Source organism: Vidua chalybeata, chromosome 10 (genome assembly GCF_026979565.1).
Source record: "Vidua chalybeata isolate OUT-0048 chromosome 10, bVidCha1 merged haplotype, whole genome shotgun sequence".
NCBI lineage: Eukaryota > Metazoa > Chordata > Aves > Passeriformes > Viduidae > Vidua > Vidua chalybeata.
The window spans coordinates 751724-779722 of record NC_071539.1 but is presented as its reverse complement, the minus strand read 5'-3'; the positions used below and the strand labels follow the sequence as shown (position 1 = coordinate 779722).

General features: G+C 49.9%; 1 protein-coding gene across 2 annotated transcripts; it reads right to left on the bottom strand.

The window, feature by feature from the left end:
• Positions 1 to 27999, bottom strand: ARHGEF26 (Rho guanine nucleotide exchange factor 26). Of its 2 annotated transcripts, XM_053951172.1 has the most exons (14): positions 27058 to 27999; positions 25606 to 25642; positions 23622 to 23767; positions 19197 to 19253; positions 17133 to 17293; positions 11140 to 11292; positions 10745 to 10874; positions 9553 to 9627; positions 8593 to 8682; positions 5742 to 5896; positions 3776 to 3985; positions 2463 to 2530; positions 2186 to 2290; positions 1 to 1416 (listed from the first exon to the last, which is right to left on the bottom strand). In XM_053951172.1, the coding sequence occupies exons 1-14, from the start codon at positions 27997 to 27999 to the stop codon at positions 1274 to 1276; spliced, it is 2472 nt and encodes an 823-aa protein (XP_053807147.1). In that variant the 3' UTR covers positions 1 to 1273. The 2 variants fall into 2 exon arrangements, with proteins under 2 accessions (XP_053807147.1, XP_053807148.1); XM_053951173.1 differs by lacking the exon at positions 19197 to 19253 and having other exon boundaries at positions 27058 to 27883.

The window sequence follows — 27999 nt, the reverse complement described above, 5'->3', positions numbered from 1 at the left end:
TTATTGATTGTTGTCCTATAAAATCATAGAAGTCTTTTAATTCCTGAAGAACTGTGTCCAACAATAGGAAAAATGAAAAATGTCTTTATAAAACATTACAGCATTTTTGGAAAAACTAGGTATGAAAAATATATACAGTGTATTAAAAAAATCTGAATAAAATTAATGCCTGGATTTATACATTCAGTTATGTGATAAACATCCACTATACAGTAAAATTTGTTAAAACAGTAGCAGTGTTTTTACTATGTTAAATAAGACTTTGTTCATTTACAGTTTCTCTCATTACTATCTTATCAGTCCACTTATAAATTAATTTGTAAGGCTGTATAACCACTGTCACACTGTCCAGGTAAGTATTTTTGTACAAAATTACTGCCTTCCTAGTGTAAATTATTAGAGCCATACTTCTTTACAAACACCCAATTCACACACCACTCAAATCAGCATCCTGCAGGATAAAAACCAGCAGAGGCTGGGGAAGGTAACAGGGAGAAAGCCTTGGTACTACAAGTTGTCCCCTCATTTCTACACTGCTGAGGCAGCAGCTGGTCCTTAAAAGGGAGGGTTTTTATCATACACACTCACACCTCTCTCCAGACACCTGCCCTGGACTCTGCTCAGCCTTGAGTGCGTTTGTTCCCAGAGCAGTGAGTGCATTCATGTTCTGAAGCACTGAGTGAAGTGCAAGACCTCAGAAACAACTGCCCCCACTTCCAGCACTTACTCTGCAGTAAAATACCTGTGCTGAGGTGGAGCAGCAGCACCGTGCAGAGGGTGGTACCCGTTTCTGGCTTTCAGAAATCCTTTGCCCACGGCAGAAGTTGGAGCCAGTCTGGGCAGCCTCAGGGAGGCACAGCTGCAGGGCCCTGGGCAGCTCTGGTGGTGCCAGGCCGGGGCCATTCCTGGAGAGGTAGCTCAGCCTTTACAGAGTCCAGCTGCTCACTCGGGTTCAGGTGCCACACGGCTGCTGGCACGAGGGGAAGGCTCCTGTAGCACAGGCTCTGGAGCAGGACACCCACACTGCTGCCAGCGCCGGGGCAGGGGGCCAGGCCCCTACAGAGTTCTGCTGTGCAAACAGCTTCAGATGCTCGAGAGCAGATGGAGCAAGAGCGTAAGGAGGCAGCGAGGCAGGAGCTGCAGGAGCTGCCCGAGACACGGCTGCGAGGTGCTGCTGCTCTGCTGGGGCCAGGCCTCGGGGGCAGCTGCCAGGCTCTGGTGCTGCTGGGCTGTGGCTCTGCTGTCCCCTGTCCCAGCCAGGCCGAGGACGTGGCTACACGTTGGTTTCCAGCCCCAGCAGGCGCCCCATGCGCTCCATGTTCTTGTCCAGGGTGGCCCTGCAGGTGATCTCCTTGGCACACTCCGAGGGGAACCAGCCCCTCTGGCCGTCCCGCAGCCGCTCCCCCTCGTGCCAGCCTGCAGGGAAGGGACAAAGTGACACCTCTGCAGCTGACCCCACCCTGGCACTGGCACTGAGGTACACGCTGCATTTGCCTTCACTGGGAATCAAGTACCAGTCTAGGACAGCTTTGGCAGATGTTTTTAATCCAGCCAGACTAGGTAAAAAATAGTTTGTGCAAAGTATGGCACAATTTCACTCTCTTCTGTCATTCAAATATAGTTTGAAGTAATGCTGCAGTACAATAATGGAGCACGAGTGACAGGATCTCTGATTTCACAGGTAATTGAGCAACAGCAAGTTAAGAGTTTAGTCCCTCAAGTACTGACTGTCCTGCATCCCTGAGCCAGCACTTGGTGCTATCAGTGCAGCTGTGGGCAGGTCTGGGCAGGAATCACAGTGATCTTGGGATACTTGATCCTGTGGCAAACCTCAGCAACCGCCCTGGGCCAGAGCTGTAGCAGGAGTCCAGGCCATGGCACGACACACTGGGGCTGTTTTTCTTGGACAACCCTGGCACTCGCTAGAATGTCTGAGCCCCCTGGTTTTAGACAAATTCAATTTCCTATTTGTGGACCCCTCCCATGCCAAAACTGGCCAGCAGCCATGTTCTACAGCTGGTTGCATCTGCTGCTTCCTTTAGAAACCTGAACCCAAATGCTCACGTTTTCCTTGGGAGCTGAATTTTTACTCACTGCAGCCCTGTGCTAATAGGAAACAAGTTTTTGTAGCTGGGTCCCCCTGCAGACATGACAAATGGTTACTGACAGCAAAATCCTCACTCACCATCATTCACTTTTTGATAAACCAAAACGACATCAGCGACTTGGAGAGAGAGCTCATCAGCCTGCTTGGCTGTGTACGTTCTGATGATCTCCACCTGAGCCAGCGCTGGGGAAGGAGTGAGCCAGGCTCAGTTAAAGCAGTCCAGGGCAGGGGCTTTTGTTGCAACCCATCACCACTGATTTAAAAATCTCCACTTTACACCTTCCCCCACCAGCCCCACTGCGGGCAGTGTGCTTGCCCTGCAGAGCAGGCACGAGTCCCAGCACTTGTGACTTACTGGTCCTGTCCGTGTGGTGCCCGTCGCTGTCCTGGCCCAGCGCCGTGATCCAGCGGGCTCTGTCACTCCTGCAAAGCAGAACCCCGTGTCCCAACTCATGCCCTGGATAATGGCCAGCTCAGAGACTGCCCCTACTTCTTCCAGTGCCAGCATCTCTCCCTTCAGCACCTGTGAGTAACCCCTGTGTATCACCACCTCTGTGTATTCTCTGCCTTCTTCACAGGGTGATAGAAAGTTCTCACCTAACACTGGTACTTTTCTCCTTGGGACCCACGTGCCACAGAAGGTGGTGAAATACAGTTAAACTGTGCTGGAAATCTCAGGGTCAGAGAAAACATTTCAGTTTTACCTGCACAAAACTATTCCGAAGGCACACGCAACTCTCTGAACTGTCTGGCCTTGGAAATTCCTTCCCATCCTTCTCAAAAGACTATAAAAATAGGTAACTTAAAATACAGGAATTCTTTTCCGACTCTTGCTCTGATGATCAGCTAGACTGCTATTTATACTGCAAACAGCACAGAACAAATCAATAAGAAGTCTGCAGAACAAAATGTCTTTTCATACAAAGCCCAGACAACTAAAAATGTCCCGCATTTTTTCCCCAATAAAATTGCATTTCCAAACAAGTCTGAATCATCTCCTGCTTTCATAATGAGATCTTTAATAGGAAGCACTGATGATCTTCAGTTCCTTTCACGGATATTCCAAACTTTGAAAGCCAACCTAAAACTATCGATTTTTCCAGGCAGGGACATGTCTGGAGCATTCCCTTTCATGTCTCTGTCCTGCCTCCAGCTTCCCCCAGAACAAATGAACACTTTCAGTGCTGGGAGGCCGTGTGGAAGTTGATGGCAATGTCCATCCCAGACAGGCACTGGCTGCTGCTGCTGCTTTCTAAGGCAGGACACTCCTCAGGGTGCCCGGGAGAGCAAGGAGCAGAGCTCCTCCTGCTCTGACCCTGCTCTGCTGCCACTGCTGTGCCATGCAGCCATCAGCACCAGCCCAGAGCGCCCTGGGTGTGCCTGGGACACGCCCGTGCCACGCCCTGGTGCTGTGCCCGCACAGCCCCACGGTGCCACCACCTGGTGAGGGACCCCGCACAGGGCTGGCCCCACACTGGAACCCGCCCGAGGCACAGCCACGCTGCTCTCTGCAGGCAGGGTCATCGAGGCCTTACCCAGCAGTTTGAACTAACAAACCAGAATAACCAACAGAAATAAATAAATAAACGTTCAGTACTTTGGGCAGGGCGGGAGGAGCTGCCCGTGGAGACAACCAGGTGAGGAAATCCCTTAGGTAGCTGTACTCACTGAGTCTCTGCTCCCAGGAGCATCTCCACCCTGTCGCCGGCGTGGTTGCTGAGCAGCAGGAGCCTGAAGAGGTGGGACGCGGCGCTGCGGCCCGAGTGGAGCATCCCGGCCGCGCTCCTGGCGGGAGAGGAGCCGTGCTCCTCCCCGGCACAGGGCAGCACCAGCAGCTGCTCCCGCAGCGAGTACTCGGTGACGTTGTAGCTCTCCTCACTGCAGGGCACGCCGGGGAGGAAGAACACACCCGTTACGCTTTAGATTCCCGTTCTGCTCGTCTGGAAGCAACCCCAGCCACAGACACATCCGACACCGCGGTAGGGACAGCTCTTCCAGCACCTCCCAGCTCCACACGGGGTAACCAACTTCTGCCAGAGGTCTGGTGTAACACAAAGCCCTAGTTCAGCTCCCAGGGGACATTTCCACCGGTGCTCTGGGAAATAAACACTGAGATGGCTTTGGGTTCTTTCTGCAGAATGACTTTGTGCACTCCCAAATGATGGACACAGAACACGCTTCTAATGGAACCAGTCCTGCTCAGATGCTCTGAACCACACAAAGGGCTGGTTGGGGCTTGGTTTTTTGGGGTAAGTTTGGGGATTTTGGGGGGTGTATTTTTTTTAAAGAAGTCAGTTCGGTATTTTAGTCTAAATAACTCCTTAGCCAAGGGAAGAATTGGCAATCCCAGCTGGGAGTGCTGCCATCACTACATGGGAATCTTGTGTCTGAAAAAGAAGTGTGTCTATGCATTTGTGCAATGAATAATAAATGCATTTCTTATGAACTAATCAACTAGTCTGTACATGTGCACAGCTAATCATAACACCAGTTCGTACTAATTAAGCAACAGATAAACCTCTACAAACCCTTCCTACTCCTCACTTCCATCCCACAAACCCACTGGATCAGACTCCTGCTGAAGGGAATCCAAACAGATGTAAGAGCAGTCAGAGCATTTCCCACGAGCCCCCTGGGGTCAGTAGTGCACTGATTTCCCTGCTCCCTTTGCCTCACGCCCTAACCCAGCCCACAGCATCCCCACACCTGCTGGCACTGACTGCTCCCCTCAGGACACTGCATTCGTGCTTGGCAAGCATTATGTCATTTTTAACATTAAAAAAAAAAAAATCAGACTGTGTCTACACACAGCAGGGGCTCCAAGGACAACTGTCAGAAGAAACATTCCAAATAAAGTAGAAGCTGGACAGTAGGGAAAAGTGGACTTTTATCCCTCTTCAAAGCCTTGTACACACTGCAAATCCCCTCCTGCCCAGTCTTGGGGAGCAGCCCTGTGACTGGAGAGCCCTCTGGCTCCCTCCTCTGCAGCACCTCCAGCAGGTCAGAGCCACAGTTCCCCCCCAGTTCCAGCACATGGACACGGGGCAGAGCCAGGCAGAGGCTGCTGAGCCAGGGCTGGAGATGGACTCTGGGTAAAGCCCCAAGTGCAGCCCCAAAAATGGCCATTTTTAGCACAAAGTGAGGAGAGGTCTTAGTGCAATGTTAAGAATCTCCTGAGATTCAGCTGCTCAAGGAAAACCACAAACATTCAACCCCAACTAGCAGCAAACATTTCTGTCGGCTGCTGTGGTGCCATGGCAACTCTGGGGGTGGGAGCAGGGCTCACCCCAGCTCCAGCACCATCACTGAGCTCTGGCACTTGGGCAGAGGGAGCTTCCTGCTCCTGCAATCCTGGGAAGTGTGCAGGGAAAAGGACATTCCCAATGCTTTATCCTTCCCAAACTTGTCTTTGCTAGGGCATAAAGAATCATCTTGTTAATTCGTCTGACAATTTGGGATCTTAACTGTGTTTGCCAAAAGTAAATCCTGTTTTACAAGCAGTTACTTGTTATTTGTAACCCATGGTAAAGGCTCAAATAACTCCTGAACTCATTCCACAGCCAGGATCGTGTTAAAAGTCACTGTGATTCAAGGACTGAACACAAAAATAATTTTATACTGGTGAAACTCTTACCTCTTCTTCTTGGTGATGATGAGGACATCATTGAAGAGGAAGAAGTACACCTGCTGCTTAGAGGTTCTTTTGGAAAAAAGTCCAGTGTCTTCTACATAAGCTGTTAATTCACCCCTTTTCACCAACCACCGTGAAGAGGAAACCAATGGAAATGGCTGCAAGGCAAGAGAATCACATTGTAATCCTTCCAAATTAGAGAATTTGTGAAAAACAGACAACAGAGTACAATCCATTTGGGAAAAATGCTTGAATAAACTCAAAGCTCAGAGACCACAAACACAAAGAGGTTACCAAAGTTTGAGGGACTGCATCATCGCTACAGCACACAGGTAACAGCTGCAAATACCTGGGAATCACTGGGGCACCTGTCATCAGTGCTCACTGAAAAGAGAAATGAACAGACCTGGCTGATCCCACGGGCTTTGGAACAGGCTGTGAGAGCTCCTGAGGGCACCGAGCAAAGCCTGACTTCAGGAATGTGTCTGCAGGGTGAGAGCTGCTCCCGAGGCACGTGGGGACACCGGAGTGTCCTGGGTACCTCAGGGCAGCAGAGGTGACATCCCTGTGCCACCCGGGAAAGGGGGGCAGGGCTGTACAAAGCCTCCTGGCCCCAGGAGGTGCAGGGACAACCTCCTTCCTTCCACACCTCTGACGTGCTGCCCCTCAGCAGCAGGACGGGAAGGTTTCCATGGCCTTGCTGCTCTCCTGGGGCTCCTGAAGTGTCCCAGCTCCCTGCCAGGCTTTACTGGAAATAAAGGCTCATTAGGGATCCTACAGCTCCTCTTCATCCAGCTCGTGTGCGTGGAGCAGGAGCTCCCTTTCTCCCGAGGTGAGAGCCAGCACCTGCAGCAGCTGCACCACAGCCCCAGAGGATCTGAGCTGCCTGATGTGAAGACTTGCCTTTATTAATCCAAATTATTGCCAGCTGCAGGAGACACAGAGCCCACAGGAAGCCCTTTTGTTCCTCTGGGCCAGGAAGATGGAGGGGATGTGGGACTGTCCTGCTCACACAGACCCCTCTGAGGCTGCCCCGAGATGCTCCAGGCCACACTAATGAACACAAGAGCCTGTTTCCCCCTCATTTAAGCACCTTTCACATACTTTTCAAAAGTATCCCTTGATGCAGTTTGTCAGCTGCCTTCCCCATTCTGCATGAGTTGGCTTTTTGTATCCCTTAATCCCTGGCCAAGCCAACTGCAGCCTGCCTGTACCTGCTGAGCCAAACCCAAACCCAGCGCTGGGACTGAGACCTCTCTGCTGGAGAACAAACACTGACTCCCTAAAACAAACCCCCACAACTTCTCTCCTGCAAAAGATGTAAAATTTAAGAACATAAACTGCTGAAACTTCATTAAAAATTGAATTCCACAGCTGAGCCGTGTACACAAGCAACATGAGATTTGAGTCACTTCCCTTGGGCTCCCGTGAAGCTCTCCACAGTTACATCTAACAAAATAATAAACAAATCTCCAAAACTCAGTGAGGCTGGGCAAGAACAGAAATACTTTAACTGATTTATAATGGCTATAAAACAGAATTACAGTCCCATGATGATTGGTTTACAAGCAAAAAATACTTTTAAAAGTTCTATTTGAGGATGAACAAAAAAATTCTTCTAATCTGTACTCCAAATGAGTTCATTTTCCTAATTGACTCTCTTCCAGAGGCAGCTTGGTTTTACTTTAATTTTTCCTTAATTGCCAAAGAAGCAAATCACGTGCACCATGTCCCTGCTGCAGAAAAGGGGCTCTCAGAAGGGAAAAAATGCATTTAACCAGAGCGGGACTTCCCTGCCCTGGGGCCTGAGGAGCTGCAGGGCTGGGGCTTGGATGCACAAAAGGAAATCTCACACAAAAGCTCGGAAAGACAAAGCCCCAGGGCAAGGTGGGGTCACCCAGGAGCCACAGAGCCCACAGAGAGGGATGGGCAGGGACAGAGGGACCCCGGAGCCTGCAGATCCCGAGGGACTCCTGGGATCTGAGGGAACCACGGAGCAGCTCAGCCCCACACTGGGGCTGCAGACTTGAGTCTGCTACCACCCCTCAGGAAATGCTCTGGTGTCACTTGCCCAGAGCTGTTGTATTTGTTGTTGCTGTTGCTATAAGCAAATATTATTACTATGAATTTTTAGACAAAATCTGAGAATAAAAATACTTTTGCAAATTGAAAATGTCTTTTTGGAGGCAGCATTTGCCCCAGCCTGACCCAGAGCCTTTCAAGAGCTGTACTTTTAAAACCATGAACCAACCTCCACTCACTACATGCCTGATAATGAAAAAATCTTCTCCTAGAAGAATCCTCATTGTGTAATGGGAGCAGACATCAACCATAGAAATGGGATCGTAGCAAACACAATACAAACAATAAATGTACTTGAAGAAAATCCAATAAACCTCCCCTACCTATGACTGGCTCTGCTGCTGTTTCCTACAAAAGGCTGATTGTACAGGAAGTTCTTAATATTAACCTGTGATATCCCACCCTTGAGGGGAAGGACAAACACCCCCTGGATCCTTCCCTGGCCTGGAAGTGTTTTCCCAGGCACACCTCTCCCATCAGGTGCATAAGCAAATCTGAGCAGTGAGCAGCAGCCTTTGGCCGCTCTCCTAATGCCAAAATCTTCACAGCAGCTTTATCTTTACAGTAAAGAATACTCTACACTCGGTATTTATTCAAAATCCCTTGTGCTGTGGCATCACCTTCTACTAAAATTAAAATACTTGACCATAAATTTTAATTTCTGTTGTGCCACAAAAGACCATTTTGCAAGAACCACTGTTGGATATGACCATGCCAATGAAGTTGCACTGTTCACTGTCCTGGCTGGTCAGGAACACGACCCTCACCCTACCTTGATTTTGAATTCCAGCTGGGAGTTAATGGTGTACATCATCTCCGTCCGCTCCATCTTGCGCGCGCCCTCGTTGCACAGACGCACGAGCTGCAAAGGGAGAGGGGCTGAGCAGGGCTGGGGCCCTGAGCCTGCAGCAAACTGCTGCTCCCTTGGGAAGGCACATCTGGGGCACAGACCAGCAGGGCACAAAGGCACTTCTGGGGCAAAAACCCCAGCAGGGCACAAAGGCACTCCTGGGGCACAGACCCCAGCAGGGCACAGACCCAGCAGGGCACAGACCCAGCAGGGCACAAAGGCACTTCTGGGGCACAGACCAGCAGGGCACAAAGGCACTTCTGGGGCACAGACCCAGCAGGGCACAAAGGCACTTCTGGGGCACAGAGCAGCAGGGCACAAAGGCACTCCTGGGGCACAGACCCAGCAGGGCACAGACCCAGCAGGGCACAAAGGCACTTCTGGGGCACAGACCCAGCAGGGCACAGGCCCAGCAGGGGCACAGACCCAGCAGGGGCACGTCCACCTCCACGTGGTGTTTGCAGGCCCACAGTGACCAGGGCTGGCCCCACGGCTGCACCGCTCCCAGCTCCCCCTCACCCCTGTGATCCCACAGTCTGTGATTCTCCAGGGGGAACAAAGGTTCAGCCCAAGTTCTGGCTGAGAAGGGCCACTGCTCTGACCCAGGCTGATGATCAGCTCCAAACACACACCCTCCTGCCAGCTGGATTAACCTCCCACACTGCTCCCCCACACAAACCTGGAATCACCACAGGATCATCCAGTTTGGGATCTTTTCCCAAGTAGGAGCCAGTCATTCTGCACAAACCCAATCCCAGTGCCCTTCCTTAAATGCAACAATGCAGAGTCCTTATGCTTCAGTGCTCTTCCTGCCTGCATTACTTATGCATGGAAAACATCCATTTTGCACTGGAAGTACACAGGAATTAACTGAGAATGTACCTTGCTGACTTCTTTCAGAGCCTGCTTGCAGTTCTCGTATTTTGCTGAATCCTTGGGGGTTTTCTGGCAAATAGTCTGAAAGAAAACATCAGTTACTTCAGAGGACCAAGCAGCACAGACTGCAACCCACAGAGATTTCACATCTTAACTGAAATCTAGGAGCTGAACCTCAGCTGTGGACTGAGATCAAGAGGGAGCACTGGTCACTTGGTCACACTAAGGAATGCCTCCCTGGAAAGTTTGGGAACAGAGTGATGCTTTGCACCTCTCAAGACAAGGTTTATGCAACCATCTCCAAACAAAAAACAACTGAAGGAGTGGGAAATAAAATGCTTGATTGGATTGCTTAGATCATTTCACCCAAAGAGGGGAAGGAGGTATAGGAGAAATAAACCCAAGAAGGGAAAGGCACCCCCAGTGACACTCTGCAGGAACACTGGATTATTATTCCATTTTTTAACCTAAAAATGTACTGCAGAGAAGAGAGAATTCAGTGTCTGTGAATGAACTAACTGTCCAGGTGATCAAATTCATCAGTGCTCAATTTAAAAATATACAAAACAAAATTATCAGTTCTGTTTCTGGCTCCTACCAGTGCTGGAATCTGAGCCTGATCACAATCTGCACTCCTGCTGGTGCTCCAGCTCCTCACTTAGTCCTGGCACCTTAACTGAAATCCCCCAGCTCCTGGTGTGAATTCTGCCTGACAAACACTGCCTGGCACTTCCATCACTCTCTCTGAGTCCCTGCACAGGGAGGGAGAGCTCAGTGGCACTCACACACAGCTCCCTTGGGAATGGAGTCCATCCTTCAGGTTCCCAAGAGTATTCCCTGCCTAAGGGCCCTCACCCATCCTACAGGACAGCAGGTCTTGTTTTTCAGCTGCAGGGTTCATTTCTATCCTAGCACTGCATACAATTCCTGTGCTGGTTCCTGCTGAGTTTCAGAACCATTTTGACCCTTTACTGTACTATTTTCCTACTAGAACATCCAAGTATTTAACTTGTGAATGGGGAGCAGGAGGGCCCAGTCCCAGTCAGCAAACAAATGCAGCAGGAATCCATAATCCACAGCCCAGGAGTGGTGAAAGGGAGAAGGCACGAAGAGACTGGAGAGAACCAGAACTGAGCATGAGAGAATGTTAACACTGTGAGAACAAGCAGCAAGGAGAGAGGGAAGCAGGTGCTCTCACATCCATCAGTAAGGGGAGACGAGTGACTCTCTGCATGGGGAGGATGAGGAAGGAGATCATGGGCAAGTTCCGGCAATCCTCGTGGGCCTCGATCCGGGACAGCACCTCCTTAAACGCTGGGTTTGTGGCTCTGGGGGGAGAGAGGATGCAAGAATTCAACGGGATGTTTCACCAAACGATTTTACATTTTAAATAAACCATTATTTTATAAAAAGGAAGCGTGATTTGCAGGAGTCAGACCACGCCAGCCTTCAGCTTTATTCCCTCAGATCTGCCAGCCCCAGCACCGACATTAAACCTCAGGAGCTGCCACCCCTGAGTGCCAGGGCAGACCCAGGTGTGCCCACAGGGCCACTGTCGCCCTGCTGGGCCCGCGGGAGCCCTGCCCTGCTCACAGCAGTCTCTGCAGGGTGCGCTGCTGGTACACCTCGTTGCTGCAGTACTTCACGTAGGGGTCGAAGGAGGAGCCCGCGTGCCTCGCCACGATGTCGCTGATGTCGTCGATGAAAATGTTGTTCTGGTGCCTTGCCTCGAGTTCTTCAAAGAACCTGGGGGGGTGAAATCAACTGCTCACTTCTACATGCAAACAGCATCTTCCTCTCACAGCACTCCCCTGACACAACCCGGTCACCAACCGATGCCAGCTGGGCTGGCCGCTGACAGGGCGAGGCCATCCCTCCTTTGGCAGGGCAGGGGGGGCAGTGCTGGCAGGACACAGGCCCAGGACACAGGACTGGGACACAGGCCCAGGACACGGGCCCGGGGCTGCTGCTGGCCCCTGGCAGCCCAGCAGCAGCCCTGGCACAGGCACTTCCCACTCTCCCACTGCCACAACCCAACAGCATCACTGAGCTGGTCAGACCAGAATTTCCAGAAACGGGGTTGGAAAAGAAATGAAACTACTCCATACACACATTAACACATTTCCTCTTGCAATTAAAGGCAGCACAGCACCAGGAGTGCTCAGTGGAGTACAGCTATGTGTGGCTGTCGAGCCAAGGACAAAGCCACGTGGTGGTGGAGCAGGACAGGCTTCACATCCTGCAGTCCTCCACTGGAACCAAACACAGACTGGAAACACTGAAAATGGGCACAGAACCCAAAATCCTGAGCTGGCTCTTCCCCAGCCATGCTTGTTCTGACAATTTCCCTGTTGTCTGTCTCTGTCCCACTGCTTTCTGCACTCCCAGCGTTCCCAAAGCACAAGCCTTGATCTCCGTGATGCTCACTGGAAATCCCCCACTGGCTGGGGTGGAACAGCTCACAGATCAGCTCTGCACGTCACCCCTCACACATGAGAAGCTGTCCTGGCTGCAGCCTTTGTACATCAGCATTCACTGCAAGAATCCTCTTTACCCCTGGAGTAAACAAGTTCATAAAAGAATTCTCATACAGCACAGAAAACGTTAAGGAAATACTCAGAACACATGAGCTCACATTAAGCTGTAATATTTTGAAATCTGCTTTATTTAATTTCAGCCCTTTATTTAATTTTTTTATCACTAACAGTGGCTCTTCAAATCTGCCACCTTTTTCAAGTGATGCTCTCCAGTTTGCTTTATGAACACACCTCAAACCTGCGAGAGCAGCAGAACAGGGTGAACAGCAGCTGATGGTGTGCAGCAGCAGGGCTGAACTAAATCAAGGCACTCTCCAGGTGCTCTTACGAGCAGCTGCTGCACTGAGTGGCTGCCAGGCTCTCACTGGGTCAGCCAGAGCCACGACAATCAGTGGATTTTGGTCTGGTTTTGGGTTTTGTTTTTGTGAAGCTCTGACACAGTAACTGCAGAGGGACTGGCTGATAAGCAGGGCTGCTTATCACTGCAAGAGCTGAGCAGGATTTGTTACAGCCCTGCCACTGCTGCAGGCACAGCCCTCAGCACCTTCTGTCCCCCACGCAGCCCCTCCAAGGCACAGCACATCCTGAGCAGTCACAGACCTGTCCTGTGCTGTGCATTTGGGTTTAGTGCCAGCACCAGCCCCAAGGGACACACAAATAATAAAATTACAGAAAAAAGAGCTGGTAAGTATGGAGTCTGCAGTGTCTCAGGAGGCATGGCAGAGCCCCATCCCACACTGGGATTTGTTTCTCTCTGCTCAGACATGTTTATGGCTGGGAGAAGCTCCCACTGTTGCCAATTCCCTTTGCTCAGGACATGAGGAAATCCAGCATTTCCTGCTGTGTTATGGCACACTGACAAGGTGTTGGACCCTGCTGGGCACAACTTCCACCTTTAGAATTTATCTGGTGCTTCATCAGTGACATCATCAGAGACAGTCACTGCAAGAATGGTAAAGATCTCGGAGAGTAAAGACAGAAAAGAAAAAAGGGAAAAGAGGGACAAAGAGGAGCTGTAAATCAAAGCCCCATCTCCCAGTATGTCCCATAAGGAAAGCCTGCATCAAAGTTTGAATCAAAAGCTGTAGTTTTCCATATCTAATCTGCTAATTATTAGATACAATCAGTGAACCAGACACATCATAAACCCTTTCACTTACAATTTTAGGATAGATTCTGCCATAAAGCTCAGGACTGAGGGATGGAATGATTCCATTCAATTTAACCAACAAGGAATTTGCTGTGATGTGTGCAGCTATTTTTGCTGAATGTCAGGATTTACTTCAAACATCTCTTTGTTAAATCCAGGACTTTTCTGGTTAAAGTTAGATCCAATTCAGAGAAAGTCAAACAGCATTTTAGGACAGAATTTGATTTCCCTCATCTTGCCCTTCCACTGTTTAAAAGAACCATCCACTCTGCAACACTCCTGAGGGCCAAATTCAGAAATGCAGGTTTAGCTCCAGAGTGCTGCTGGCACCACCAGGGACAGAAACCCCTGGAGGGGCAGCAAGCAGAATTCAGCCTCCTGCCCCTGGACACAGGGGCACTGAAGTAACAACTGCCACCCTGAGAAAACTTCAGCTAGAAGTAACAAAGATTTCTGATTAACCTCTCCAAATCTGAACCTTCTCATCAGGAACAGAAGCTGAACATCTGCAACATTATTGTTATTTAGGGAAGGGAAGGGGGGATTTAAAACAGTAAAAATAGGAAAAAATAGTGTTTATTTCCATAGAATTTTTATGCTGAATCAAAATCAGTTTTTATTAAAAAAACAAAAAGGCTGGAGAGAGGGTGATTAAAGTGCAGAACTGAAATCAGTTTGTTTGGTGAATTCCCAGTCTCAGAATGGAAACCAACACACAGCTACACACACAAATATGACACCTAACCCTGCAGACCCACAGCCCATGAACACCTTTTCCTGGGCATACCCAGGAGCAGGCAGAGCCCAGCAAGGAGAAGCTGGCCCTGCAGCCCCTGTGCTCCCTCTGTCACCAGCCTGGGGCCAGCCCACGCCCCAGGCCTGTCCCCTGGGGAGCCACTGGCACTATTTACAGTGCCCTGGCACAAATCCACAGCAGCCCTGCTGTTATAAGATATCCTGCTCCAGAGAGATTCCTGAGACAGCAGGAAGGTGCCCTCAGCACCTGGTCACAGGTGGGACCTGCAGGACAACAAATGTCCATTCAGCCAACAAACACACCCAGAGACACTGGGGCAAGGAAATGGGAATGTCTTTGACAAGCCAAGAACCCATCACAACCAGAGTGCTCACAGCCTGTGATCCTGTGACGAAGACAGAGTTTAAAGCAGACAGGATCTGTTAAAATGCTTTTGTTAGCATCTTTTTCTGCTAATGCTGCTCTGGTATCACAAAAGCATTTGCCCTTCCCTGGCCTAACAGCAGAGAAAGCACAAATGCTAAAGCTTTCCTTCCTCCTCTAAACCTGGGGATCTGACCCTGCAGACCAACTGCTCCTGAACACACTTCCCTGATTTCCCTGGGACTCCTCTTTCCCCAGAGAGGCTCCTGGGGAGCTGTCTGACCCTGGCACTGGTTTCTCAGGCTGCATTCCTGACTCATGCCTGCCTGAGCTGCTCCCTGGCATCCCCACAGCCCAGTCCAACAGCTCCTGCCCAGGGCTGGACCGGTGAGAGTTTGGGTTCAGCACTTGTGACCTGCACATCACACAGGGGCCAGTGAGCTCCAGCTCTCTGCAGCCACCTTCCAGGAGGTTCCCATGAACACACACAGCTTGTGCTGCACAGGTTATTCATCTGCACTCCCCTCTGTCACAGACATTCCAGGGAGCTCCCAAAAGCAGAGACAGTCTCTGCTCGCTGCATTCTGCTTCCAACAAAGGCAGCTTTGTTCCCCCAGGAATGGCCCTGTCAGCCACTGCAGGCCTGTCCTGGTGTTACTGGACAGTTTCCATTGAACGTCTTCCGAGTCCAAGTTCCTAGACAGAGGCTTCAAGTTTCAACTAAAGGTTTTTATAAAGTATTTTTATCAACTCAGGTTCTTCAGCTCACCAAACTTTTGTCCAAGCAACCAAAACCGCTGGCAACTACACTCAAACTCAGGTTTTGTACTAAGCAAAGGCTGCTTAAAACAACAGCAGAATGGGACAGATGCTCCCCTTTATAACAAAAGGGTGGATTTTGCTACTTTGAAACACCTTGAAAATAGAAAGCAACAGCTTGGAGATACCAAGCTGGTATCTGATTTAAAACTGCTTCCATTGTTAACACAAATGACATTGCTCAAAGCCAGCACAAAGTTTTGTTTTAGTTTAACAGTAGTGCAAAACTTGGGAAATAAATTATGTTTTAAGTTTAAAAAGGAGTTATGACTTCTGATTTTACCTCAAGTAATAAAAAAACAAGTTCTTAAACCATGAGACTTCACAGACAAGAAAGAATAAGATTATAATTCTAGGCTAGTGTGGTATTTTTCCATTCTTCTTTTCCCTCTCCCTCCCACTTCCTTTGAAGAGTATTAATCAAAAGGGATGTTAGAGCTCCCCTAAGAGTACTGCTCTCCTCACCCCCATTGTCCTTTACCTTTACACCTCATGCTTTGTGTAAGGAGTGCCTGAAAAAGGAACTTTTCCTTGAAAATAAAGCCTTTGATAAGCTGCACTCCCTGACACCAGTGCCACCAGACTGGGGTGGCTCTGGGCCACTCAACTCCCAACCTCTGGCAACAGCAAGAGACAAAGAAAGGGCAATGGGAGGGAGAAAGGAAGGGTCCCCAGCCCAACCCAAACGTTCTCCTGCTCTGTAGCTCCTAAACTGGGTTTGCACTTGACACAGCACATCAGCCTCCAAAAAACAAGATCTTGTTGCTGTGTGAACTTCAGAGGACAAAAGTCAAACTGCTGCACAACAGATGTCAAATCCCACAGATTTTGTGGTGTCTCAGAGAAAAAAAAACAAGAAATGACTTTACTGTGACTGGGAACATGGAACCTTCATGAGTTCCACCAAAGGTAAATGAGGGTTTAATGCTGAAGAATTGACAGCTTTGCAATTTCTACAGAGGGGACAAAAGAAGGGGGAACAAAAATAAAAAACCATTCAGAATCCTGCCTCCCTTCTGAAAGGAGGCCAGTATTTCTCTGTTCCACGGGTAAAGAGATCCATGTGAAGCTGTACAGAGCCACAGCTGTGACCACTGAGTACCTTCACTAGGCCACCAGCATCCTGCAGCCACTGTGCTCACTTCAGACTGCAAATCAGGGATGAGAAAAGCAGCACAGACACTTTGATGCTTTAGTAATGTGGAACACATAATCCACCTGCTGCAGAGCAAACTGCAAGGAAGCAAAGCCACATCCAGCACCTTTTCAAAAGGAGTGTGAAGTACTCTTGAGAGCACATACATATGCATGTCCTGGATTAAATAACACTGGCAGTAATTACCGGCAGGAACTAGACTGTTCTGCACTTGTATCATGTCAGATCTGCCATTTCCTCCTCTTCAGGCACTATCTGGATGTGTCTGCTTCCCCTGCTCCAGCTCCAGACTGAAGGAATGTGCCCAAAGGCAGCAGCAGAGCAGAGCAGCTGATCCCTGTGGCAGCAGAGCCTGGTGCTCACACAGGGGTGACAGTCCCAGAGCACAGCGAGGCCCCAGCACAGCACCCTCTGCATCACCTGGCACCAGCCAGCTCTCCAGGGCAAGTATGAAACTCCAGCTCAAATTTAACAGCTCAGCAGGGCAGACTGAGCCTTATCTGATGCCCTGTAAGGACCAGGTCTGGATGCCTGATCAGCACTTAGCCCAGAACTGTTTAGCTTTGATGGATGCTGATTTCACTCTGTGCTTTCCCTCCCTCTCCATTTTCAGAGACACAAATCCCAGGCCAGCCCCTCACACTCCTGTGCACATCTCTGCCACTTGTACTTTCCATCTTCAAACCAGCAGGAGTTTTGGAAGAAATGCTCACCACTAAAACGGTTAACTCAGCATCCAAAAAGAAACCTGCTGCTGTGTTTAAGGATGAGCAGTTCTGTTAAATACAGAAATGCCACACTCACTTTTTGCTTGCTTCATAAACATCCGTGATGTTGGAGAAGAGGTGGTGGCTCTCTGTTTTGGTCATTGTGAGGCTCAGCTCCCTGGAATTTTTAAACATCCGGACCAGGATCTCCAAGCTCAGCAAATAGGAGTGCTCAGAAGATATCACCTCAAATATTGCCTGCAAAGCAAAGGGGGAAAAGAAGAGACTTACTAGTGATTGGGCTTTTTTCCTTAAAAACAAAAAGAAAATGTTGAGCAGGGGTGCAAAGCAAAGTTTTGGATGTAAGCTAGAGATTATGACAAATATTCATCTCTATAATAGTTGCATCATTAATTAGAAATGGTGATCTAATACTAGAAAAAAAAGTCTTTTTTAGCAAGTCTATATTGAGAGTTTTCAATGCACTTGCAAACCAGGAGAGTGAAGAGAATTCAACAGCAGGTGTGACCCCAAGAGCACAGTGAGACTGGAGGGAGCAGGCTGAGGTCCCTGCTGGAGCTCTTCCCAGACTGGGAACAAAATCATCAGCACAGGCAGGAGTGGAGCAGACACTTTGCTTCTGATGTGCAAGGAAGGGAGAATCATGTCAGCATGACCCAAACACATTCTGGAGAACAAAACCCAGAGAAGGGTGCCTGACACACACCCAGGGGCTGGGGCAGCTCCCTGCTGCTTGCTGGGCACTCCTGGAGGACACCTGAAGCCACTCTGGGGTTCACCTGCACAGGACCAGGGCCAGGGGATGTGTGAGCCCCAAGGACAGCTCACTCTCAGGGGGCCAGGTGCACCTGCAGCTGGTACACACATACACAGGTATGCTAGGCTTGACAGGAAACATCTTCTGAAAATAATTTTAGTTCAAACCAGTCCGTGACCCATTTTCTTTAGCCAAAATATGCACAGAAATCTATTTCACTAACAGATTCTGAAAGATGGGGCATGTATGAGGACAGGACATGGACATTAATCAAGGCAGAAGACAAATATTTTTCTGCAATGACAATGTATATAACCATAAAATAATCTAATAGGCTCTAAAAAGCAATTTAAAGAACAGATAAAGAACAAACAATAAAAGGTAGTTTAAAGGAAATACAGAAAAAGCATGAATTGGTAATTTAACTACAGCTTGAAGATATTTATTTAGGCTCCCACTGAAAGAACTGGCCTCTAAAACTCAAATTAAAAACCCTCAGGCATGAAAACAGTTTTGGTAACATTGAAGACTTTATATGTAAAATGAATCCAAAGAACTTGTTCTTTTTGAAAGGATGCAAGTATGGCTCCAGGAAACACAGACTAATGGCTCCTAAAGGACATCACTGAAATATATACTGAGATGTATGCCTTGTCTCAAAACTTCCCAGCAGGAGGAGGCTGAGCTGTGTCTGAAGAGGAAGGAAGGAAGATAGTGGGACAATTCCCATGCAGGTGATGCTGCAGGCTCCTAGGCAAGCCCTGCCTGCTGAGCAAGGACACAGCTCGGGAGGAGCTGCAGGGACACAGCTGCCCTGGCCAGGCCACCCTCGGCAAGCCCTCCTTCCCTGTGACACTGCCCCTGCAGTCAGGGGCTACAGCAGAAGAAGTGGACACCAGAGCACGGGGAAAAGGGAAGTGGAGGAGGAGGACACAAGGAGCAAAGGGCAAAGAGAGAGCAGACAAGCAGCAGGTGCTGCCAGCAGGGAGGGCCCTGCTCTGCCCCAGGGCTCGGGGGCTCCAGCAGGCACACCACGTGCCCAGCACTGCTCACAGGGCAGGTACAGCCCAGGGGCTCTGTAAAAGCTGCTCTTTGCTCCTCACTGCTTTAAAAGCTCCTGTGCCTCGTCCCCCTCTGTGAGCTGCAGGCTAATGTCACCTCTTCCCTGGCACAGCAGCGACCCTGGTGCTGCCAGGCTGGAGTTCCTGGCATGGACAGGCACCTCAGCACAGACTGGGTTCATTTTTTCTCCCTGGGGAGAGAGGACACTTCACTGGAGGGCAGGAAGCCAAGCAATGAACCCTTATCAACGTCTCCTTATCAAGAACCAGAGCACTGAGGCAGGCGTGCAGTGCAGCCCTGAGCAGCCAAAGCACAGAGTACCTCCTGTCTCTTCCTTTCCTCCTGGCTGATGGCTTCTGACAGGCCATTCTTCTTCACCTACAAAGACAAATCAATGGATATTTTTAATGCCTTTTGTGGGGAAATGTGATTAAAAAGGGAGACAGGACTATCAAAACCTGGAAAGCAAAGCACCAAGGAGGGCCTGGCCCTACAGGAGCTCTAAACACAGGACCCAGATCAGGAGGGACACCAGGGCAAGGGAGGGGAAAGGGCCACAGCACCACACACGTGGAAGGCCCCGTTCTCTTCGTGGAGCAGAGGCAACCACAGACACAAGACCTCCCACCCATTTCTGTCAGTCTTCTCCAAAAGCTCCTAACATGCTGTCACCAAAGCTTTCTCTTCTTGCTCCACCTGCTCCCTGGAATTTTAAAGCATCTATTATTCCTCATTTGATTCCTGCACAGCAGGCCCAAAATGCTGGACAGCAGGAATAAAGAGGTGCCACACTCTGCTCTGCACACCAAAGTGCAGACTCACAGGAAAATGCCTGTGGAAGTTACATCAGCATTCCAGTGTGGGAGCCACTAGCCTTTGGAACACAACTCCCACATCCCCACTGCACCCCAAGCAGACACTTCTGGATGCTGAGCAAGATCTAATTAGATGTCTTTTTATTAAACAATTAAAGTACATTTTGATCAGGAGCCTGAAAGCTTCAGAGCATTCCCGAGGAAGTGCAATGACACTGAAAGGTGCAATGTGACTTTTTTCTGGATGCAGTGGAAGAGTTTTCTAAAAATAAGGCAACACAGGAAATACCTACAAACACATCCCCAGATTTCAGTGCTCCCTGTTAACACAGACCCTGCCAGAGTGCAGGGAGGTCCAGGGGCACCTGCTGAAGTCATGCTCCACACGGAGCTGTCACACACGGGTGTGTCCCACAAAGTACACATGAACTCGTGGCACATGAAGTCACAGGCCAAGGGCACCTTGCACTCCCCACCAACAGCAACTTCCAAAAGACAGAGGCCCAGGTATGGAGACTGCTTCGGCCATTTCTGCCAAAGAATATTCAATACCTAATTTTGACATGTCCAAAATGTTTAAGTTGAAATAATCTAAAAAAAGGTCACATGTGTGATAGCAACAAAGCAAATAAAAACTTCATTTAAGCTAAGAACATGACCAGAAGGAATGGAAGAGGCCCAACATCACTGCTACTACCACTGGACTGGCTTTTCCCCAGCAATGACCGATTCAGCCATGGAGGTGAGAAGCAAAGGATGAAAGGAAGACAGGTGAACTCTGTCAGGGACAAAAAGTTCCTTCAAAACAAGGAGGTGCTGAAGGGGGGGGAACTCACCAGGAATCTACTAAGTGGCTGCACCATAGCCAAAGTGACCACAAGCATGTTGATTCGGGAGAGAAAGGGGAGCCAGTGCAGACATCAGCCCTGGAGGCCCCAGACAGTGACACCAGGGGTCTGGGCTGCTACCACGGAGGAGAGGCAGCCCTGGACAGTGACCCCGTGAGTGGCCCTGGACAGTGACCCTGGACAGTGACCCTGTGAGTGGCCCTGGACAGTGACCCTGGACAGTGACCCTGTGAGTGGCCCTGGACAGTGACCCTGGACAGGGACCCTGTGAGTGTCCTGGACAGTGACCCTGTGAATGGCCCTGGACAGGGACCCTGGACAGTGACACTGTGAGTGGCCCTGGACAGTGACCCTGGACAGTGACCCTGTGAATGGCCCTGGACAGTGACCCTGTGAGTGTCCTGGACAGTGACACTGTGAGTGGCCCTGGACAGTGACCCTGGACAATGACCTCGTGAGTGTCCTGGACAGTGACCCTGTGAGTGGCCCTGGACAGTGACCCTGGACAGTGACACTGTGAGTGGCCCTGGACAGTGACACTGTGAGTGGCCCTGGACAGTGACCCTGGACAGTGACCCTGTGAGTGGCTCTGGACAGGGACCCCGTGAGTGGCCCTGGACAGGGACCCTGGACAGTGACCCTGTGAGTGGCCCTGGACAGGGACCCTGTGAGTGTCCTGGACAGTGACCCTGGACAGTGATCCTGTGAGTGGCCCTGGACAGTGGCCCTGGACAGTGACCCTGTGAGTGACCCTGGACAGTGACCCTGTGAATGGCCCTGGACAGTGACCCTGTGAGTGTCCTGGACAGTGACCCTGTGAGTGTCCTGGACAGTGACCCTGGACAGTGACCCTGTGAGTGACCCTGGACAGTGACCCTGTGAGTGTCCTGGACAGTGACCCTGTGAGTGTCCTGGACAGTGACCCCGTGAGTGGCCCTGGACAGTGACCCCGTGAGTGGCCCTGGACAGTGACCCTGGACAGTGACCCTGTGAGTGGCCCTGGACAGTGACCCCGTGAGTGGCCCTGGACAGTGACCCCGTGAGTGGCCCTGGACAGTGACCCTGGACAGTGACCCTGTGAGTGGCCCTGGACAGTGACCCTGTGAATGGCCCTGGACAGTGACCCTGTGAGTGTCCTGGACAGTGACCCTGTGAGTGTCCTGGACAGTGACCCTGGACAGTGACCCTGTGAGTGACCCTGGACAGTGACCCTGTGAGTGACCCTGGACAGTGACCCTGTGAGTGTCCTGGACAGTGACCCCGTGAGTGGCCCCCTAAAGCCACTCACAGCAGCTGATTTTTACATGAATGAGCAACCAGTCGCAACCAAGATCAACACGTGTGAGTACATTCAGGAAGACAGAAACACCCCTTGTTATTACTGTTCTCATGAAGAATTTGACAGCTCCAGACCTGAAGGGCACTGCCCTCGAGCACAGCGTGGTCAGAGCTGCAGCAGCTGCCAGGGAAGGCTCCTGCAGGGAGAGGGGATCCCCCTGCCTCTGCCCTCGCTTTCCCAGCACAGGCACTGCTCATGAACACCAGACACATTCTCCTCCTCCTTTCCTAGCACATGCTGAAACCCAGGACTGACATTTTCCAGCTGACTTCCTGCAACAACTCCAGACTCACTTTTTAACTTCTTAATACATGTTGACAGCATGTAATTTTTCCAGAGTTATAAACACAGTCACTATGAGTCCCACATTCCCAGATTTTGTTTTCTCCACACACCTTCTCCCATATACTCCCCACTTCCAATTTTGCAAATCAAATACAGACAGTGCACAAGTTTCTGTGAGAGGAGCAGTAAAGAACAAGTTGGTTTCTGTAAGTGAAGCACAGCACAGAACAGTTCTCCTCCTGAGATGGTCTTCATGCTATTTTTGTCTCAAAGCAAATTAGTGTTTTGAAATTATCATTACTATTACTAAATAGCATTCCTTCCCAAATACCTCAGTTGTTGAACATTTAACTGCTAATTTGCCCAGAAGGCAGAAAAAACAATTTGACTTCATTATAAACATTTTTTTTTTGCAACATGAAGCCAATGAACTGTATTTTAAGTACTTGATTGTTGGAAAAATAAAATCAAAACCACATTGTCTTGCCTTCTTTATATTTACTGAATCAGATTAATCTTTCAACACTTTAAACTGCAAAGGGTCATCAGCATCTGTAAGACAGCTCTGCTAATCAGACCATCTAAGCAGCCCTTGGGGATCTCCCTGAGGCTTAATCCCTCATTTGCTGGGATATAGAGAGATGATGGTCAAACACTCCAGGTGATCCTGTCAGGCAGAATCTCTCTAATGCCCGAGACAAGCATCTACAAGCTACATTAACAAAAAACAACCCCAAACCCTCTACAAGCTACATTAACAAAAAACAACCCCAAACCCTTCATGACAGGGATATCCCTCTGGAAGCCACAGAAATGATCCAAGAACAACCACGAAAACTCAGAATTTCAATGGTTCCTTCAGTCCCAAAATCACATGTAGGAGGAGGAGCTGTGGCAGCACCAGCTGTTAGCAGTAATTTGTCAGGTTATGAGCAGGGAAGGCAGTGAGACTGCAGCCCTGACCAGAACAGCTGAGTTTACTTTGTTTAGCCGTGCTGCTCTGCCAAACCCTGCAGACACTTCCCAGCCTGTGCAAGGGACAGCACAGCACCACCAGCTCTGCTCTCCACTTCTCAAAATGCTTTCCATTAAATATCTGCACTTGAGTCAGCCTAAGAGCTGGTGTGCAGTGACTCAGAACAATTCAGCAGCAACTTGTTTGTAACTAACCGAAGCCTTTCTTTAGTATAACTCACCCTTTTAGTGAACTCACACAACGCTTTTTAATGAATCGTTAAAGTTGTGTCTTTGCCAAATACAGGACACTAAAATGAACTTGGTTTCATTGTTTGTTATGTGAAACAAAGAGCAGTAACTGACTGGGACCTCCATGTCGTTCTTATGAGATGAAAAAGACGATGACAAATTTCAGCCAAAAACTCCAGCAGCGAGCAAGGGAAGACTTTGCTTCCACCCACCCTGAGATCCTGTCTCTGGCCATACAAGGATCACAACTCACCACGGAGAGCTGGCTCCACGTCGACCTCAGGGGCTTATAGTGAAAAACAACCTTGTCATCCAGCTTCTGCTCTTGGGGCTCAGACTCTTCATCAGAATCTATGTCCAGAGCTTTTTCCTTATAGTTCTGATATAATACAGCATTTTCTGTCAAATAACAACACTATGTCAGTCATTGCTAGAAAGTTAGTTTAATAGCTCTCATAAAAATTTAAAGTAGCATTTAAACAATGAAAGAAACCAAAGTGTCACTGTGCTGCTCACACTCCACAAGACAAAGATAGCGACTGATTTGGGCTGGACAATGGTGCAGTACAGTGACAATGGATCACTGTACCCAAAGATCCTCCCAGACCGAATTAAAGAACAGATGTGGCCTTTGTCAAGAAAAAAAAAATAGCAAACAATTTTTTCTTCCTTGGTTTGCTGTACCCAGTTCTGTAATTAACCAGCAATTAAAAAACAGGATTGTGTGTCAGTGGAGCAGTCACTGATCTGCAGGTCTCACTATTTTCATGTCCAGGAAAAGCATACTGCCCACAGCAACCCTTCTCCTGCCAACTCTGAATACTGTCTTCACATTTCACTGTTTCCCAGTTTCCGACATCTGAGGTCAGAACTATTCCACACAGAAAGTTAAAAGCCTGAGTAAGCACGAGGCCCAAGAACCTTAAGACCAAACCCACTCATGGTACTATCAGTGGCAGAGGAACACAGGCGTGGAGCACTCCTGCTTTTCCCAACCTTCCTGGCCACACAGCCCTGGCAACAGCAGTGAGCAAGGACAGAAATCCAACACCACAAAAACCCACAGACCAATTAAGCCACTAAGCAGGCAGGCTCTGAAAGGTACTTTTAGATGGGCCAGGCTTTGGATAACATCCAGTCTTGCCCTACAAGAGAAAGGGGAACTGAAGTGCAAGTTTGGCTGCTCCAGGCAGGGCCCCAACTCACCTGGCTGGGTGGGTCTGTCCCACCTGCTCAGACCTACAGCCCTGCCCCAGTGTTAGACCAGGTGTGGCCTTTGGAGCAGCTCTTGGGGAAGGGCCTGTCGAGTTATTCACTTTTAACAGAGGAAACTGTCACAGCAACTGAATTGTGGGAGGCATTCCAGAAAAAGTTATTAGCTGGGATCATCCAAGACAGAAGGGACCATTGGAAGAGAATCCAGAAGACACCATGAGGAGACAGTGTGAGAAGAGATAAAAATAAAGAGTAGGAAAGGGGATGATACAAAGAGAACACAGTGGGAAACTCTGAAAACAGAAACAGAGGAAGCTGAGATGACCTTAAACAGGCATTAAGCAGAGAAAAGCCAAGAGAGTATCAGTTGTTATTAACATCTATGATAGGCCCACAGAAGTTCTGTTTTCTTGTTGAAATACCGGGAAAAGCAGCAAACTTGGCAAAACCCGGAATTACCAAGTAACACAAAAATAAAGCTCCACAGAAGTGTTTTCCTGACACATATATTTGAAGCCTAGGTAGCAAGAAAAGAAAATGCTTACAGATCCCAAGGGTTCAGCCCAGCACCCTCAGCTGATGAGAAGGCACAAAGAGCTGTGTGAACCCCAGCCCAGAGTAACAACTCCGGTGTGTGCTGCAGGGATGGCCCCAAACCCCAGCGGGCCAGATGTCCTGCACCTGGGCAGAGTCCCAGAACAGGCAGGAAGGCAGTCCCACGTGGAGGAGCCCTCTATGGAACTGTCAGGGCTGAGGCAAACACAGCCAACAGCTCACCTCTTGGGAGGGACAGCAGCTTACGTGGAAAAGAAACCCTTGACACACCTTTTTAGCCTGCCACTGTATAGTCTTTAAAATAGCCCTAAGGTAGGTCTAGTGCTAAAATTATAGTCCCACATCTCAGCTGCATTACTGAAAAATGAGGTACTGAGTCTGAGACTCCATACAAAGGAAGTGCAAAACGATCCTCAAGTTCATTTCCCTTGGGAGTTGTTGGCAAGTCTGGACAGAACAGGGCTCACCTTCCCCATCGAACGTCCCCTGTCCTTTCAGCATCTTCTGCAGATAATTTTAACAGAAAAGAGAGGTATGTTAGGAGGAGGAGAACGCAAAATAATCACAGTAACAAGAATGTCTGTTTTATTCAAGACTTGGGCACCAAACCAACAGGCCCTAATCTGCAAACTTCATATGCTGGACAAGAGTTCACTAAGAACAATTGTGTCATCAGAGAAAGTGAAAAGTCCCCCTAGTTCCATTTCTCTCGTACCTTGTTTAGATGTATTTTCCCTGTGTTTCAAAAACACACTACACTGGCTTGAGAGGGGCTCAGTGAATTTACAGCTCATCCCTCTGTCCCAGGGCTGTCTGTGGAGGCACAGCTCTGAGAGGCTGCCCTTCCACTCTGCAAACAAAACCACCCCGAGCACTTTGTGAAGGAGCCTTCTGAGAGCACAACCAACCTCTGAAATAGAACAGCTGTTCTGGTGCAACAAGTCCCAGGGCCCGAGAGTCTATTTAATAAAACACTTCTTGCAGAGATCTCTGCAAGGACAGCACAGTTTCATGTCCTCCCACCTTAAACGTAACTCACTGTTTTAAGTCTATTACCAAACCACACTCTGCAGCTGTTCACAATTTCACCAATTTCTATTTCACCACTTGCAGTGTTTTCACAGAAGCATCCACTACCATAATTTCAAAATGGCAGAAAACTGCCATAAAGCTGATAATTTTTTTAAAAGCTACAGCATCAGCTCTTGGCCTGATGTACTTTATTACACAGAAATCTATGAATACATTTCACACAGCAACAAGTTATAGCTAAAATAAGGAAATACAATAGTACAGTATGATAAGTAAAAGAATGCTATCAGTATGTCTTTATAATTTAATACATTAACATTCAATGTGACTCTACTACAGGATTCTAAGGGATTACAACCAAGATGTAAAAACAGGCATGCTGCTTTTACTTTCAGGCATTAAAAATTAAAATTACTTTCAGGCATTAAAATACCTGAAGTGATTTCTATCAATTTAAAAAGCACTCTGTGATTTTTAAAAATACTTTAAAAGTAATGTCTCAGAGAAGTGAGGGAGAAGTTAATTTTTCTGTCTCTATCACACAGACTTTATTAAAACAATGTCCCCTTTTTTTTTTTTTTTCCTGTTTATTGCTTTCTGGGACACAGGTTTTAAGCCCGTGGTTCGGTTGTGAAAGCTGGAGAATCCAGCAGGAAAGGCGAGCAGGAGGCAGCCAGCAAAGGCTCTGAACCTCCTGGATTTCAACAGAGCCCACCATCTCCAACACCTCACTTGGAAAAACAGCACTTTTAAAGCTCACAGTCACTATGAAAAGTTTTGCATTAGCAAAAAAAGCAAACTGAAAACTCCCAGCATTTATGGAAAATGCAGGATCAGCAGGCCACGCTCCCAGGGAGCCAGCACCTTCACCTATCAGCGCACCGTACCTTTATCCTCCCCAGGCTCGAGAACTTCTCTTTATCTTCAACCACCGCTTTCAGGATGGGCTGGGACATTCTGTTTTTCTTCTTGCAGTTGGCGGAGCCGTCCAGGTCCACGCCGCTGACCACGGCCCGGCGGTAGGACGTGGAGCGCAGCCCGCGCCGCAGCGCGCCCGGGCCGGCCTCGGGCTCGTCCTCGGGGTCGCTGCCCGGGGGCGGCCGGGGGGTCTCCACCAGGCTGCGCACCTTGAGGCCCCGCTCGTGGCCCTGGGCGCGGCCCGCGGGCCGGCTCTCGGCCAGGCTGCGGGGGATCAGCTGCTGCGAGCCCACCCTGCGCGCCGCGGGGCTGTGCGTGCTCAGCAGCGCGGGGGGCTCCGCGCCCGGCACCGCCGGCAGCCCGCTACCGGGGGACCCTCCCGGCTCCTCCGGGGGCCCCACGGCAGCCCGGCCGCTCCCGGGTGACCCTCCCGGCTCCTCCGGGGGCTCGGCAGCCCGGGGACACGGTGCGGGCTGAGCGCTGGCTCCGAACACGATGCGCTCCTGCAGCGGGGCCAGCCCCGCGGTCCTGGGCGGCCGCGGCCGGCGGCCCTGCCCGCTGCCCGGCGGGGAGATGGTGCCGTTGGCGGTCGAACCGACGGGGCTGTCCGGAGCCAGGGCGAGCAGCCGGGAACGCCGCTCCGGGGACAGCGCGGGGGAGCCCGGCGGCCGCACGGTCCCGTTGGACACCGATCCCATGGCGGGGCCGCCGGGCGAGGGGGCGCCGGCGCCGGCGGGCTGAGTCACGGCGAAGGCGCACCTGTCCTCCACGGGGAAGTCGGTGACGAGCACTCCGCTGGGGCTCTGGTACGACTGCGGCCGCGGCTTGCTCCAGGCGAGGGGCTGCGGCCGGGGGGTCGCTCGCCGCCTCCAGCGCGGCGCGGCGGGGCCCGCCGGGGGCTGCCCGTCCAT

What these genes read in the sequence shown, in the direction of transcription:
- ARHGEF26 (XM_053951172.1), bottom strand. Translation starts at nt 27,999, where the DNA reads ATGGACGGGCAGCCCCCGGCGGGCCCCGCCGCGCCGCGCTGGAGGCGG. An exon ending in GCACCACACGGACAGGACCA is followed by an intron (nt 2,291 to 2,462) that starts GTAAGTCACAAG and finishes CTCCTTCCCCAG; the next exon opens with CGCTGGCTCAGGTGGAGATC. An exon ending in TTATCAAAAAGTGAATGATG is followed by an intron (nt 1,417 to 2,185) that starts GTGAGTGAGGAT and finishes CCTTCCCTGCAG; the next exon opens with GCTGGCACGAGGGGGAGCGG.